Source organism: Ylistrum balloti, unplaced genomic scaffold (assembly GCF_031769215.1).
Source record: "Ylistrum balloti isolate Yb309-2 unplaced genomic scaffold, AGI_CSIRO_Ybal_v1 Utg369758, whole genome shotgun sequence".
Taxonomy (NCBI): domain Eukaryota; kingdom Metazoa; phylum Mollusca; class Bivalvia; order Pectinida; family Pectinidae; genus Ylistrum; species Ylistrum balloti.
Window position 1 is genome coordinate 2,474,882 of NW_026781958.1, and position 17,686 is coordinate 2,492,567.

General features: G+C 33.9%; 1 protein-coding gene across 1 annotated transcript in view; it reads right to left on the bottom strand.

The window, feature by feature from the left end:
- The window catches only part of LOC132543591 (uncharacterized), a 46,859-nt gene that overhangs the window by 3,017 nt on the left and 26,156 nt on the right, over positions 1 to 17,686 (bottom strand). The window contains exons 6-11 of the mRNA XM_060207106.1: positions 17,254 to 17,496; positions 16,909 to 16,933; positions 11,501 to 11,618; positions 9,875 to 9,905; positions 9,171 to 9,314; positions 8,528 to 8,770 (exon numbers count right to left, since the gene is read on the bottom strand). Coding sequence (XP_060063089.1) covers positions 8,528 to 8,770; positions 9,171 to 9,314; positions 9,875 to 9,905; positions 11,501 to 11,618; positions 16,909 to 16,933; positions 17,254 to 17,496 — 804 coding nt within the window. The remainder of the gene's footprint in view (positions 1 to 8,527; positions 8,771 to 9,170; positions 9,315 to 9,874; positions 9,906 to 11,500; positions 11,619 to 16,908; positions 16,934 to 17,253; positions 17,497 to 17,686) is intronic.

Consider the following 17,686-nt stretch of genomic DNA (forward strand, 5'->3'; position numbering starts at 1 on the left):
ATAAAAGATTAAGAAATCTTGTCCCTTATTTCGATGTCTATTTTTAGCCCTCATAGCTTATTTCTTAGGGACGTTTAAATCACCTGTGTTGACTGTATGGAATGGAAGTGCCAGTCTAAACATGAATCGTCGTGTAAGGCGGCATTCAAAAATCCATTATTATAAATTAAATGACAGGAACATGTGTGTGGTTTATGTACAGGTATAACAACACTAAACAAACAACGTATAGAAATAAGAATAGCTAACCAATGTTCGATTATTGAGTTATTGATACTTACGTAACTTGCTATATATAAATATATATATATATATATCAATAATTTATGTGTATATTCCTCGATGTACACTGATCACCTGTATATTGATTTTGGTGTTATATGGAATATTTTCAGTTAAGAAGGCGAAGGTAGGGGGTGATAAATAACACACCGTACATGTAATATTAAATCAATATGATAAATATGATAATGATCTAAGTAAATTTTGTATATTCAAAATTCATTTCATAAACTGAAATTTATTCAATGGAAATCAATTTCTGAGTTGTCATATTTTTCCTTATGTATGCATATAGAATATTTATTTACGAATAAGGAACCTGTTGTATTATATTCTGTACATTTAGAATGTGAAAACGGTAATACACAGAAATTTAATAATATTAAACTATATTCGTGTCTCAAAATGACAATACACGAAATATCCTTCCTCGCTTTGTGTCAGTTTTACACAATACTGGGGAGATATCGAATGTACATGAAAATGGCGTCTTTGTGTAATATAGTGTTTACAAAACGAAATACAAATGCTTTATACTCTTACTTACCATTTTGGCATTTTTCTCCATACTGTCTGTTTCAGATTCCACACAAATCCGTAACCTCTCTATATTATATAAAATAAGTTAATTGATACACAGCCGTGTATACCCACAGTTCCAACAAATGGTCGGAATTTCCACAGGACCTTACTCCCGTGTAACCGTAAACTGTTGTCGCACTAATGTCAATGTTGATATGACCTTGACATCAAACAAGCCACCATTTTTAAAATACCAGGATGAAACCAGTCGAAATATCGATTGAAATCTACCTGTGTTCAAATTTGTTCAGTTTCGTCAGCTTAATGCTAAAACGAAAATAGATATTCAGGTAAAAGTAGAGCGAGTCTTTTTAGCATTTATTTAAATTTCCTTAAATATTTAATTCAAATACCACTTTTATAATAAAACCATGTTTCCATCCTTTTCAATAGTAAAGAAATTTGATAATTTATTTCCATGACAGGCGTGTCATAAACTGATCGTGCCTATTGGGGTGGAAAGTGCTATTTTATACTGATACGTATTGTTATAAGGTCATAAATAGTATTAATATGTCTGTCATAGCTACTAGAAGATATTTGTATAAAGAGTCACCACCAATTTGACAGTGACGATAATTATAGCTTTGCGTTAGAACATGTATTCAAAGCGTACGACTCATTACAAATGGAATTGTAATGAATTATTGAACGGTGATATTGCAGACCTCTGTGAGGTCTGCATTTCTTAAACAGTCGACCAGGAGTAAAACACGTGTCTCTGAATAGTGACGTCCTTTGTTCTGAAAGGATCCAACGCAAGGCAATGTCATTAATCCATTACCTTTAATCATATTTTATTTTTATTATTCGTCTTCTCTATAAATAATCTGGTGATGTGTTTTTATAGATATAAATGCGGTCTCTCCTTGAACTGAATATTTTCAGCTTAAAAAATGTGGCGTTATGTTTAGATCAATAAATCTGTAGGTAATCTATGTGTACCTGTTCAGTAAATGTGATTGATCATGAATAATCGAATAAACGACAACACGCAATTATTTCATTAAATAAATTGTATTGTATTTGTTGTATTGTGTTGTTATTGTGTTGTATTGTATTGTGTTGTATAGTGTTGTATTGTGCTGTGTTGTATAGTGTTGTATTGTGCTGTGTTGTATTGTGCTGTGTTGTATCTGTTGTATAGTGTTGTATTGTGCTGTGTTGTATTGTTTGTATTGTGCTGTGTTGTATTTGTTGTATTGTGTTGTATTGAATTGCGTTGTATTGTATTGTGTTGTATTGTGTTGTATTGTGCTGTGTTGTATTGTGCTGTGTTGTATTGTGCTGCGTTGTTTTGTGTTGTATTGTGCTGTGTTGTATTGTGCTGTGTTGTATTGTGTTGTATTGTGCTGTGTTGTATTGTGTTGTATTGTGCTGTGTTGTATTGTGCTGTGTTGCATTTTATTGTATTTGTTGTGTTGTATTTAATTGTATTGTATTGTGTTGTATTATGATGTATTGTATTGTGTTGTATTTGTCGTATTGTATTATATTGTGTTGTATTGCATTGTGTTGTGTTGTATTGTGTTGTATTGAACTGTGTTTCATGGTATTGTATTGTGTTGTATTGTGTTGTATTGTATTGTGTTGTATTTTGTTGTATTTTGTTGTATTGTGTTGTATTGTGTTGTATCGTGTTGTCATGCTTTTGTTGTATTGTATGGTATTGTATTGTATTGTGTTGTATTGCCGTTATGTTGTTTTATGTCATATTGTGTCCTGTTATCTTGGTGTATTGTAGTGAGTTGTGTTTTGTTGTGCATTATCGTGTTGTGTTTTATTGTTGTGTTGTTTGATGTTGTGTTGTGTTGCTTTAAATCATTGCTGTGTTGCGATGTGTTGTGTAAAATTGCTGTGTTGCGATGTGTTGTATTAAATTGCTATGTTGCGATAGGTTGTGTTAAATTGCTGTGTTGTGATGTGTTGTATTAAATTGCTATGTTGCGATATGTTGTGTTAAATTGCTGTGTTGCGATGTGTTGTGTAAAATTGCTGGTTTGCGATGTGTAGTGTTAAATTGCTGGTTTGCGATGTGTTGTGTTAAATTGCTGTGTTGCGATGTGTTGTGTTAAATTGCTGTGTTGCGATGTATTGTGTTAAATTGCTGTGTTGTGATGTATTTTGTTAAATTGCTGTGTTGTGATGTGTTGTGTTAAATTGCTGTGTTGCGTTGTGTTTTATTGCCGTATCGTGATGCAAAATGTTGTGTTGTGTTATTCTGCTGCGTTATATCGCTGTGTTGTGTTGTATTACTGTGTTGTATTGTATTGCTGTATTGTGTTGTATCGCTGTGTTGTGTTGTATTGCCTTGTTGTATTGTATCGCTGTGTTGTGGTGTATCGCTGTGTTGTGTTGTATTGTTGTGTTGTATTATATTGCTGTGTTGTGTTGTATCGCTGTGTTGTGTTGTATTGCTGTGTTGTATTGTATTGCTGTGTTGTGTTGTATCGCTGTGTTGTGTTGTATTGCTGTGTTGTATTGCTGTGTTGTGTTGTATTGCTGTGTTGTGTTGTATCGCTGTGTTGTGTTGTGTTGTATTGCTGTGTTGTATTGCTGTGTTGTATAATATTGCTGTGTTGTGTTGTATCGCTGTGTTGTGTTGTATTGCTGTGTTGTATTGTATTGCTGTGTTGTGTTGTATCGCTGTGTTGTGTTGTGTTGTATAGCTGTGTTGTATCGCTGTGTTGTGTTGTATCGCTGTGTTGTATTGTATCGCTGTGTTGTATTGTATTGCTGTGTTGTGTTGTATCGCTGTGTTGTGTTGTATTGCTGTGTTGTATTGTATTGCTGTATTGTGTTGTATTGCTGTGTTGTATTGCTGTGTTGTGTTGTATTGCTGTGTTGTGTTGTATCGCTTTGTTGTGTTGTATTGCTGTGTTGTATTGTATCGCTGTGTTGTGTTGTATTGCTGTGTTGTATTGTATTGTATTGCTGTGTTGTGTTGTATCGCTGTGTTGTATTGTATTGCTGTGTTGTGTTGTATCGCTGTGTTGTGTTGTATCGCTGTGTTGTGTTGTATTGCTGTGTTGTATTGTATTGCTGTGTTGTGTTGTATCGCTGTGTTGTGTTGTATTGCTGTGTTGTGTTGTATCGCCGTGTTGTATTGTATTGCTGTGTTGTATTGTATTGCTGTGTTGTGTTGTATCGCTGTGTTGTGTTGTATCGCTGTGTTGTGTTGTATTGCTGTGTTGTATTGTATCGCTGTATTGTGTTGTATCGCTGTGTTGTATTGTATTGCTGTGTTGTATTGTATTGCTGTATTGTGTTGTATTGCTGTGTTGTATTGCTGTGTTGTGTTGTATTGCTGTGTTGTGTTGTATCGCTGTGTTGTACTGTGTTGTGTTGTATTGCTGTGTTGTATGTGTTGCGTTATATTGTATGTTTTATAACTAATTATTAAGGATAGATATTATAAGATACCCAATCTCTGATCAAATAATATATAACATTATTTTATTACTCTTTGAAATTGGTCTCCTTCTTTTAATATCACTAACAAGAAAATCCATAAGCAAGTTTTATTTATTATGATATGTACTTACTTTGTATAACTTGTTAATATTTATGATAATACATATACATAAAGTATCTTAAATTGTTACGTAATAAACAAAAGACCATCCCGCACGAAATCTTGGAATGGTCGTCCGTTTGTCAGTATGTACGTGTATATCAACGAATATTTCGGAAGGTCATACTAGAGTTGTGTCCCTTGGTTCAACAGATTACAGTCATTACAAAACACAGATTCTATGCGTCGATTGTTAATCAACTACATGTATATGGACACTACACCTAGGTGTAACATGAAAATAAACAAATAAAAAAAATACAAGTGAAAATTCGTCATTTCCAAACATGGAAAATTTGTTGATAAAGCGTATGACCGAAGGCTATAGTGCACGATAAGTTCTGGATGAACTAGCTGGATTCAGAATCTCTTTCAGTAAGCACAAAAACTGTTAAATCTTGACTCTCTAGTAATGAAAACAAAACATTGATATGCCTGTCAGATATATACACTAGGCCAAAAGTTAGGGACCGCTCATGTCTTGGATTGAACTGGATTTTGTTTGCTGTACATGTATTCCAGAAACATATTCAATGACAACCCAACAGGATACATAGCAATGTTTTAAGACGTCTGACGAAACGATACACCGTCGATGGAAAAAGAAATTTAAAAAACAGGAAGTGCTGTATCATGTTTTGTTTTTGTTTTTTGTTGTTGGTTTTTGTTGTTTTTTTTTTTTTTTTTTTGGGAGGGGGGGGCGGGGTGGGGGGATGGGGGATAACACGTGCTTAATAACACATTTCCAAAGTCTACAAAACGTTTGATTTTAATATGTAAATTGATTATGAATATAAAAAAATATAAAAGTTTAATTGGGTAGCAAAAGGTCGATATCAGTAATAGCCACCATAAATCTGGTACAAGCTGCTGCTCCTGAATCAATGCAGCACTGAATTCCACAATTGTAGGGCATTTTGAATCCCGTACACTGACTTTTTGTCCGACGTAGTCCCACTCATGCTCAATAAGGTTCAAGTCCGGTGGCCCAGCACTTTCATCGCTTCTTGTTGAGGACGGCGTTGCGTTAGACGGGCTTTGCCTGCCAATGGACTAGCATCAAATTGCATAACACCTGAAGGTCGAAAGATCACATTACTACCGCCCAGTTAAATTTCTGTCATTGACAAGCATCCTGAAACTCTTACACTGCCATCACCAAATGTTAATGTGTCCAGGATGTGATTCTTATAAGTTTGCTTTGGTTTCCAAACATGGATTCTGGCGTCTGTCGGGCTAAGTGAAAAGCGGTTTTCATAAGACAAGCGGACACTTCGCCAAGACCTACTATTCCATGTCCGGCGATCGCATGCCCATTACAGACTTGCCCGGTCGTGCCTTCCAGTAACTAGGTGACGTTTTACTGGTTTAAGGGTCTGTTTACGCCGGTAATCGCGAAAATTGACATTCCACTGTCCTCTACGCCTGATAGCAGTGGTGAATGGGGCTCCACCTCTCTGTCTAAATGTAAGACTTTCTTCTCTGTTGGTCGTCTCTCGAGGTCTGACAGATCTGGGACCCTCGTCAACATACCCGGTATGGCTCAGATGCTGCATTAACCAAGAAATAACAGAATGGTCGACATGAAAGCTTGAGCCTTTGAACTAGACTATAACAAACGTTATGCCAGCGTGTACAATGTAGCATATCAAACTCATTTCAAGGGGTTGTACAAAACGACACAAGTGCATAACAAATTTTAACAAAAAATAAGACTTTGATGGAGAACTGACAAACAATGATTTAAATTTCTCTATACAGCTGTTTCGTCCTTGTAAGACTTGTCAACGACGCTGTTTGATCAAGGTGTTGTCACTTAGAAGGCCAACAAGACAAATTGATTTTGGCATCTAGATTTCATAATTCTTAAAGATCCCATTATTTTATAAAAACAGCATGTATATGTACACTATCGACATCCCCACTACCCGGTGACAGACTTGTCGCGTCTCTTTTCTGTTACCCACGTGTATAACTAAAAACGTGACATAAATGCTACGACGAACTTTGGGATCTAAACGTTCTCCTGCAGTGTCTATTACCTGCAATATCAAAGGACTGTATGTAAGACTGACAAGGTAATCTCATAACAGATTACATCTAATCAATTTCACAAGGAAGTGTATCGTGGTTGTATAATAATAAAATTCCTTTACTGCAATAGCACCCCATACTGTGAAAATATACCCGTAGTTCTGATGAGGCGTTTTCTGTTTAAATGTCCAATGAAATGCCATCTTTAGGGCATAGTTGTTGGTTTAAATGCATCATACTGAATCGCTATCTACAATATGAAACCTCACACTAACACAATATGTATAGTACTTTTCCAAATACAGATATAATAAAAAAAAAAGTTTATTACTTAAACAAATCTCAAATTAAATTTACAATTCAATAAAATGTCAAGTGCTGCCACGTGACCATGTAGTCACTAAGAAACTGACACACGAATCCGAAGTGTTGATCTTTTCATTGCCTCTGACGATTCGGTAAGATCATACGCCAGAGATTTCTTTTTAATCTGTTATACTCGGCCCTTTATGCTTTGATACTATTTACCGGAAATTTCGAGACGCGATGAATGAATATTTTATGAACTTAATTTGTGTCGTGTGAAAAGTTTCTGAAGAAAGACCTTTTGTAGAAATGCTAAACCTTTTAACCATATCATATGCATATCTATCGACTCCTACTGTGTATAGTGATCATCGAATATTGTGAATGGTGTGTCACGCTTTAGTAGGTCCACTCAAGAGCTAAGACGGTTCAGTCAATAGTTTATTTTATCATTCTCGTATCGAGATTATGATCTGAAACACTTCGGAGTATTTTTCCATAGGCGATATCTTAAAAACGCCCTGTTAGCAAACTTCAAATGAAATTCTTATGTGTGTGGCATCGATCAAGGGCTACAATTTTATAACCGCAATACTTTTAGTTCTGATATTTTTCCTCTATGTGGTATGACACAATAAGTATCTTGTGATATATATAGGAATGAGTTTGGGAAACAAATCTTGGAAATTCTATTATTTAAAAACATGGCGAGACGAGATCAGTTTAAAAAAAAATCTCAAATTGAAACAATAAAAAATTGATGTACATGCAAACATTGAAAAAAAATTAAAAATAGATCTTTATGTCAAAATATACAAGACAAATACAAATCGTTCTGCAATTTAAAATAATGACATTTTATGACATCACAAACTGACTGGCCCAGTCGATGCTAAATGCTGCAGATTATTATTGCACTACATATTTACCAGTCTAGATAAGAGACAGCTGTGAGTTATGATTTCCCAGATATAGTTAACAAATAGACACCTTGAAAATTGAAGAGAGGAAAAAAGTGTGACCCATTAAATGGCATCCGTTAAAGAAAAAAAAAAGTAAAAACATCATTCATTTTTGTCTGCACATTTCGGTAGAATCGGAAGAAACTGAACCATCGGGCAATTTACAGGTTTATTTTCAACCATTCGATTTCTGTACTGTGTGATAAGTTTCAAAATAAAACCAACGAAAAACGTGAAAACATTAACGTCATTTAATATAAATAATTGCTATTGATCAATATAGGCACATTAATATACAAAAATACCAATCTAATTGTTTGTCTTTCAAGAATGATTTCCCGAGGAAGACACACTATAGAATTTGACAATCACCGATGAGTACTTTGCTGAATTTTTCCGTCGACGGTGCAGTTCATAGCTTGATGGAAGCAGTGGGGGATCCGTGAACAGATAATGACAACGAAACATCAGATGAGTCGATGAGTGTAGAAAGAAGTTTTGTCTATTTCGATGTCATCATCTTCACGAATTCTGAAAGAAGAGAATACACAAAGTCATAAAAACTAGTTCTTGCGTGTACATGTAGGTTTCTTTGGCCACAGATATACTCTAGAAATTATGATTTAACGAGAATTGTGATACCTTTAAATCTTAAATGATCTCAAAATAAACTACTAATTTGACAGTACTGCACAAGAAAAAAATAATATAAGGTATGTAAAACATATTTTTAACAAATATTTTTCAGTGAACATAAATTGATAACTGATCGGTACAAGATGCACACCGTCGTAATTAACTTGTCCATCACCATCGATGTCAGCCTCTCGGATCATTTCATCCACTTCCTCATCTGTTAGTTTTTCTCCTAGATTTGTCATAACGTGTCGTAATTCAGCTGCACTGATAAAGCCATTTCCATCTTTATCAAATACACGGAATGCCTCACGGATTTCTTCTTCACTGTCAGTATCCTTCATTTTCCGTGCCATCATTGTCAGGAATTCTGGGAAGTCTATCGTGCCGTTTCCTTTTAACAACAAAATGTGGAATGTGATTGTGAATCCTTTTTCTTACATAAAGGTTGTCCCAATTCTATTTTCGAAAATGTTATCATTTGGTAACAACAGGGTACTTAAAAAGACTTTTATGATATCGTAGTTTGCTATACGAGAGGATGCATCCATTTCGGAAATATGTCTGGAATAATACGTCTTCAAAGAATATACTCAGTTTTTTCAGCATTGGGTATAAAGTTTTACCTGGTGTCGATGCCAACAGAAAGGTCCTGTCACAAGAAATACACATGACAAATATGTACGGTGCAATAGTTACGAGAAAAGTTAAATTTGACAACAAACAGCACAAAACCAGTATGTCTCCGATCTTTCGATCCGGGGGCATATATATTCATCTTTTTTAAACCCTACCATCAGCGTCCACCTCGTTAATCATGTCTTGTAACTCGGCTTCTGTCGGGTTCTGACCTAGTGACCTCATCACTGTCCCCAACTCTTTGGTTGTCACAGTACCGTCTCCATCTTTGTCGAACAAACTGAACGCTTCTTTGAATTCTAGAATGACATGAATGAATAATTCATAATAGTGGAGTGAAAATATTGAGTGTATGGATGCTTAGTGACTTGATACGATATTTAATATTATGCATGAGTGAACACTTAGACGCAGTGAGAAATAGAGCAGATAGGACCCCAACGGAAATAAGCGTATATTGTTACGCTTTTTGGGCTATCCTTGGATAGATTTGTTTAACATATATCAGCTGTCTTTATTGTGATTTAATGTTCCGGTGTTGCATGTTTTATTTATGTCAATTTTTCACTATGTAACATGTATTTTATTTATCATGCTTTGTATACATTTGTGCAAATCTTTCCTGAATAAATTTATTATATATTATTATTATTATTATTATTATTATTATTATTATTATGTGTAAAGTATTCAGTTTTACCTTGAAACGTAATCGGCCAAGTCTATAGTAACAGCCCTGGCGGTGTTTTAACACCAAACAAACAGTCCGTATCTGTCTGATTCTCTCTTACCAAAATCCTATGTGACATACTTCATACTTACAAACATGAATTAAAGAACATTTTCCATTGTAACTTACCGCCTATTTGCTCTTCTGTTAGTTGATCGGCCTGTAAATAAAATGGACCAAACATTTGTTTATTGCATAAATCTATCCATATCTACCATACTGGAAATGTATATACTGACAAGTTTATAGTACCAGTTGGTATACAAACTATTAACCTAATACAGTCATTGTATTTGATTCCAGTAATGTATACATGTTTATAGAGTCACGATTTGTTTGTTAATGGACGATGACATTGTCGTTATTGTACGTCAAGTTCTTAAACAAACTTTCAAAACAACATTTAGATAAAGTATTTGACAACGAATGTCGAGCAGCGGGACGACAAAAGAGATTTTTAAAATTTTCTCTACTTTAGAAATAATAATTTTCATCGATGATAACTTTAAACAAAACTGTTTTCTTATGTATTTTGCTATCACATGTCTCTAATTACAGGTAAATTATCATCAGGCAAAACTTGTATATCACCTGTCTATATCTACAGTGATACTCACCTTAGATAAAACTTGTATGTAGCTATCACCTGTCTATACCTACAGTGATACCCACCTTAGATAAAACTTGTATGTAGCTATCACCTGTCTATATCTACAGTGATACCCACCTTAGATAAAACTTGTATGTAGCTATCACCTGTCTATATCTACAGTGATACCCACCTTAGATAAAACGTGTATGTAGCTATCACCTGTCTATACCTACAGTGATACCCACCTTAGATAAAACTTGTATGTAGCTATCACCTGTCTATATCTACAGTGATACCCACCTTAGATAAAACGTGTATGTAGCTATCACCTGTCTATACCTACAGTGATACCCACCTTATGTAAAACTTGTATGTAGCTATCACCTCTCTATATCTACAGTGATACCCACCTTAGATAAAACTTGTATGTAGCTATCACCTGTCTATACCTACAGTTATACCCACCATATGTAAAACTTGTATGTAGCTATCACCTGTCTATATCTACAGTGATACCCACCTTAGATAAAATTTGTATGTAGCTATCACCTGTCTATATCTACAGTGATACTCACCTTAGATAAAACTTGTATGTAGCTATCACCTGTCTATATCTACCGTGATACCCACCTTAGATAAAACTTGTATGTAGCTATCACCTGTCTATATCTACCGTGATACCCACCTTAGATAAAACTTGTATGTAGCTATCACCTGTCTATACCTACCGTGATACCCACCTTAGATAAAACTTGTATGTAGCTATCGCCTGTCTATATCTACAGTGATACCCACCTTTGATAAAATTTATATGTAGCTATCACCTGTCTATATCTACAGTGATACCCACCTTAGATAAAACTTGTATGCAGCTATCGCCTGTCTATATCTACAGTGATACCCACCTTAGATAAAACTTGTATGTAGCTATCGCCTGTCTATATCTACAGTGATACCCACCTTAGATAAAACTTGTATGCAGCTATCACCTGTCTATATCTACAGTGATACCCACCTTATATAAACCTTGTATGTAGCTATCACCTGTCTATACCTACAGTGATACCCACCTTAGATAAAACGTGTATGCAGCTATCACCACAATTTACCAAGTGTTAGAAATAGTATATCCATAAGTAACTGTTATCTCCAAAAGAATTCACATCTCTTTTGCTGTCAACTATCTTCATATGTTTACAACCTCCTATCCAACCATGTTTACCAATAGTTACTATGATCAACACTCTTAAACTATTATCACCTTTAAGGGCTAATTCGAGTCTAAAGAAAAATCCGATAAAAAAACAAAAACAAAAACAAACAAAAAAAAATACGTGATTTGATAAATCATAATTATGATCTATAGGATTTACCAAGCCACGTCCTACTTGTTTTAAAAATTGATGAAACTTTTCTCTTCAGTATTCAGAAAAATGATATCAATAGACATATATATTTCATGAAGCCACACATGAACACAACGACTGAGTAATATTCAAAGGATGAATCATTGTTGAAGCAAGCAAAATACAGCAAAGTACAATAACTGATTAATTTGTTAAACACATAAACTTAATAAATAGTACAAAACGTATCAATGAAACGTAAATCTCTACTCACCATGTCTGAAATTAGATACCTTTACTGTCGTACAGTCTCGCGCTAACTGAAGGCTTTCACTTTCAAATCAGTCTAATGGTTGTGCTTCCTAACTTAAAACGAGACTAAACGTGTACACCTTCTGGTGAACGTTGGTCGCCTGGGTAGGATTTTGTTTCAGGTTCGGTGGAGACGAACTGAATGCATGATAAAATATTAAATACCGGATATGCCTCAACCTGTACATATGTATATATTTACTTTGTAATCCAACACCATACGAAAGCTTAATTGACTACTTTTAACTGAAAGATTTAATCAATGTCAACTTGATTTCAATAATAGTCAAATAATTTCATACTGTCTAGTACTAAACGATCGTGTACAATGATACTTAATCTAAATTGTTGCAAATCTAAAATCTCGTTTAACACACTAATGCTATTATGAAATATTTTTAATGATGAAAGCTTGTCCAGTCAAGACGTATTGTGTAGAGGACACAAGTGTGGGTTATTTGGATGACTGGGTGTTAGAGAAATACCACAAGGGTTTATTATACGAGTTTAAATCTTGTAAATCAACATCCTATACAGGCCGGCGCAATGCGACAAATTTCCTTGGCAACGACCTCAAAAGAAAGTTGAACCTTAACTAGGTCAGTTACAGGTAAACATATATGTATCATGCCCGCCTACACATAGGTACGAAATACAGGTGTGTGTTTGTGCTATCTACCTGTACTCGTCTTACCCAACATATCTATTGGTTTTACTGTCACATCAGTACACTTGTAGACGTAGATAGCAACATTATTATACAGGATTTCTGACAACAATGAAACTTTATTAGATATCGTAATTGTAGTAGGATGAATAAATAGAATTAACTGTAGTATATTATTATCTTAACAACACATTCGCACTGGTCTTTTTAATTGTGAATAGACGTTCATATCTTAATAGTGAATATCAGTTTACAAGATTAATTTTTCTAATCACAAATAAATGATATTTATTTTATTTTATTTTATTTTATTACGTGTTTTCTCTGGTCTAAATATGAAAATCGCTCTCAGTTTGTTGGTAAATGAGTTCCGGACCTTATTGTTAAAAACATTGACTATTTTATTACTATATATAATACGCCAATATCGTTAAATACAGGAATTACCTTTACAGAAAGGTTATCAACAATAGATGATTATATTAACTTTCTCTCACAGACACTGAGATATGCAAGCCGATGAATATTAAGAAGTAACTTAATAGTTGTCATAATGGTAACGTTGGAAAATATTATTTTTCCTTATTTAATATAAAGCAGAAAGTGTTTGATGGTCATTAATTCTTTTGTTGTCAACCTTGTTTTCATTCGAAAACGTGGCAAATACTTAATGAGAGTGACCAAGGTTTACATTGCGGTTGTCGTCGATGACGCAAAAATCACTTATATTTACCATTTATATACCAAGTTGTATTCTCTCTACTTTTTAAGAAGTTTTCGTGTAAATCTTTATTTGGTTCATATATTCCCCTAGCTTCATTTTGTTGACATGTCGACATTTCGTTTTTTGTTTTTTTTGTTTTGTTTTGTTTTTTGCCAGATTTCTTTTTCGTTTGCTTTTTGTGTTTATTCTCTTCCTGCTAGATATTGCGCTACCTCTGTAATATAACTATAGCAATAAACCAGTCACATACTGTATGTAATGTTTCATTAACACATACATATCTGTATAAACAAACTAATCACATTATAGACTACAACATGAAGCTGGATATCACACGCTAATACGGCTCAGTGACTTCAAAAACAAATCACATTTACAAACAACCACTTCGTTATGTAAACAATCTATTGGCCCACATTTATTTGTGGACGATTACACAATGTATACATGGAATCAATGTTTACATTGCGTTGTGTGGTAGATTGAAAACAAGCACAAGTGCTATAATAGAAGACATCTTGTATAGAGAGTTGTTTAATTCCTCGAGAGGTTCGCAAGAATAATCATATCTCCAGAAGTAAATTTGTTAAAAATGACGTAGAATTGAGATGTAAAGAATCCATCAACTGTATTACGTTATAAAAAACAGAACAAATTTATGATAGCGTGGAGATAACTTGTACCATAGTAAATGCTTAATTTATTGCTAATGTTTTGTCACTTATCACACGATTTTTTTAGTGTTTCTAGAATGTCGTCATGTACGTTTTAACATTTTTCAGTTGTTGTTTTTCTGATTCTTTCGGATCTTGTTCTGTCGTTCTGATAATTTTGTTTTGTTTTCTGATCATGTTGTTGTCCTTCTGTTCCTATTGATCCCATCTTGTTGTTTATCTGGTCTGTTTGTTGTTTTCCTATTCCTATTTCTTCTTCTTTTTAAATGTCTTAAATTAAAATTTCTTATCTTTATTAAAGGCACTATACCTACATAATTTTTATTTTCAATTGTTCAGTTTCACGTATCATTAAATATATTGGTTTTTGTATTCTCAGTTTTGTATATTTCAATCGTAACACATTACTCCGGATGTATTGTTGTTAATGAAAACGTGTGGAATGCTATTCTCAGTTTGTAGAGAACGATCTTCTTGTACAAAATTTTCGAATTGACATTCGTCATAAGTCTAAACTTCGGACACGAGAACGTTATATACAAAGTATACTTCCTTAGCCTTTCATTTGTACGAATATTCCAATAGTTAATTATATCTACAAATATTTCAAGAGGATCTTTAATTATGGAAAATACATTGTTTATCATCTATTCACATATTCAAATTTCTAAATAGAATGTATATATTTTTTATTTGTGTTATAGCACAAACTGTAAGAACTGTTTATGCGTTTATTAATACACTGTTTGCATTTGAGAACGTGACAGTACTTAGTTGAATTTACCAAGATTTACATGGCAGATGACGACGATGAAGTAGAAGGCGTTTACTCTTCCTAAACACATGGTCTTATTCTCATTAGGATATTTCATGAGTCTAAGTGTAAATTTTTATTTTAGTGATATTTTGACCATAGACTTTGCAGCATTGGCAATTGGGTTTTGACCTAGTGACCTCATCATTGTTCCAACTCTTTGGTTGTTATGGAAATGTCACTGTCTTTCTCGAACAGGTTGAAGACCTCCTTAAACTCATACATAGGAAAAATATCTCTTTTCACACCGAAATTAAACATAACGTACTGTAAAACGACATTCTAAACATTATATCATTTATTAATAATTTATCTAACATGCAGTGGAACTTTCTAGAATCGTGTTTTATGAAATGACGAGTTGAAAACTCGGGAGCAATTTCGATGTCAACATTTTATCATTTAAAAGTTTTCACAGGCTTCATATACATTAAACTATGTTTTTTTTTTTTCATATAAGTAATTAAAATAGCTTAGACGTTTACAATAGTAATGAAGGTCAATAAGAAAGATTTATTTCGTTACGATGTAAAATGGTTGACGCACATGGCTAACTCTCAACTCACAACAGAATCTACAACTAACCTACAATTTGTTCTTCAGTCAGTTGTTCCGCCTGCTATTGTTAACAAACACGAGTTATCATGCATCGTTTTTGTTCACAGCGCTTTCATGTGGAACATGAATATGAAGCATTCTCTCTTTATTATATCCTGTTTTGTTGATGTTGTAAACATTAAGTAAACCTTGTAGTCGATATGATACGATGGTGTTGCTATTATGCATAACATATCACATAGTTAAAAACAAAAGTCACATGGATATATTAAAATCATTTCAAATTGATCTTAATTATCTCTGTTTTACTTTTTCAATATCATTAACCCCAAATGACCAACTTTAAAAACATAATTCGAACCATTCAAATAACAGTAAATAAAACAATATTAATGCACACCATATTTTGTGATAAATAATCCTACTGTAACCACTAATATCTTATGTTCATGTGAAGTACCCCTGTACTGAGGAAATACAGTAAGAGATTGAATATAGGCGTTAACGTTCAGGTCACGCAGACTTTCCTTTCAATAATTTTATTTTTATATGTAGTCAGCAGTCATATTTAAAAGGAATGAAATAAGCGTTCCAGAATGTCGCATTGTGGCATATCGCCGAGGCCAATTTCAGGTTCTGTTTGACGACAAATTTAAAAGTCTTTTTATAGATATGCATTAGATACTCTGCTACTCATGTCAAAAAGCAAGTGCAAACAAATTTCACTATTAAGGAATAGAGGATTTAAACTCCATTCCTATTTTCGTATAACCTTGATTTATTTTGTTTATAGGGTTTAATGTTCTATCAATAGCTGTATTAATTTAAGGAAAGTATGCGATTTTGCGATGTGTTCGTCTATGCCTACTTGTGTTGGTGCGGAACTGAAGCCAACTGAAATACTGAAATATACTAACGTTAGTCTAGAGCAAGGCTCTTCTCTCCCCACAAATGGAGAAATTGTGATTTTTTGATTCATTTCCGGCCTATGCGTAAAGCACATGACTTGGGAACTTACTTGTTTTGTTAGTAATTTTAACTTATAAAACACACTTGTTACCATTAAAACAGTTTCGATCAGGAGTATACCTCGCCAAAAATTTTATCCTTGTGATGTCATTAAATGTGTAATATATTGGTTTATTCTGCTTTTGTTCAGACTCAAGATGAAAGTGGTTTGCGAGGTATCTACTTTTCTTAATTATGTGCATCCAATTGTATAGCTATGTTGTATGTACCAATGTCAATATCTCGAGCTTCAATATCTGTTTGATTTAATTAAGTAAAACAGACACAAGTGTATGAAAAATAAAAATATTTTTATATAGAAACAATAGGTTTTATCCATACTAAAATCAACGTTTACATGTATCATGGTCGAATGGAAGTAGAGCGATGGGATGCGGGCAATGACACAGACATTGACCATATGATCTACACATCAAAGTTTCACAAAGGTTTTGTCAGGGCGTCTACTTTGATGTCATCATTTTCACGAATTCTGAAGGAAAGAAATAATATGTTAACAAAACAGCCAATATAAGAAAGTTTGATAATACAAATCATAGTTTAACAGGTACAGAATAATTAATAATTAACCACTTTACTGCAGACAGTAAGGATCCTACAAGCAATGCTTATATTATACCATTTCCAAATAGTTACTTTAGGATATTAATATCCGAAAACACCTACAATCATAATTAACTTGTCCATCACCATACAATTTTAAACATAATATATCAATAGCATATAAAATCATCACAATTGATAAGATAGATATATAAATATTAACTATTTCTCCTGGTAGGTAACACGCACCTTCGTAATTAACTTGTCCATCACCATCCACGTCAGCCTCTCGGATCATTTCATCCACTTCCTCATCTGTTAGTTTTTCTCCTAGATTTGTCATAACGTGTCGTAATTCAGCTGCACTGATAAAGCCATTTCCATCTTTATCAAATACACGGAATGCCTCATGGATTTCTTCTTCACTGTCAGTATCCTTCATTTTCCGTGCCATCATTGTCAGGAATTCTGGGAAGTCTATCGTTCCGTTTCCTGCAATAACAAGAAACCGTTTAGGCTAAACCGCTGACTGGACATCAAGCATTTGGAACAGCTGGAAGATAATAATTTAAGATATATCTTAGGTTCGATACATGTCTCTTTTTTTTTTGCCTACACAGTGTTTCAGATATAACGCATGTTTCCCCAAGGTTAGACGTTTCGCGTGCTTCAATTCCAGACA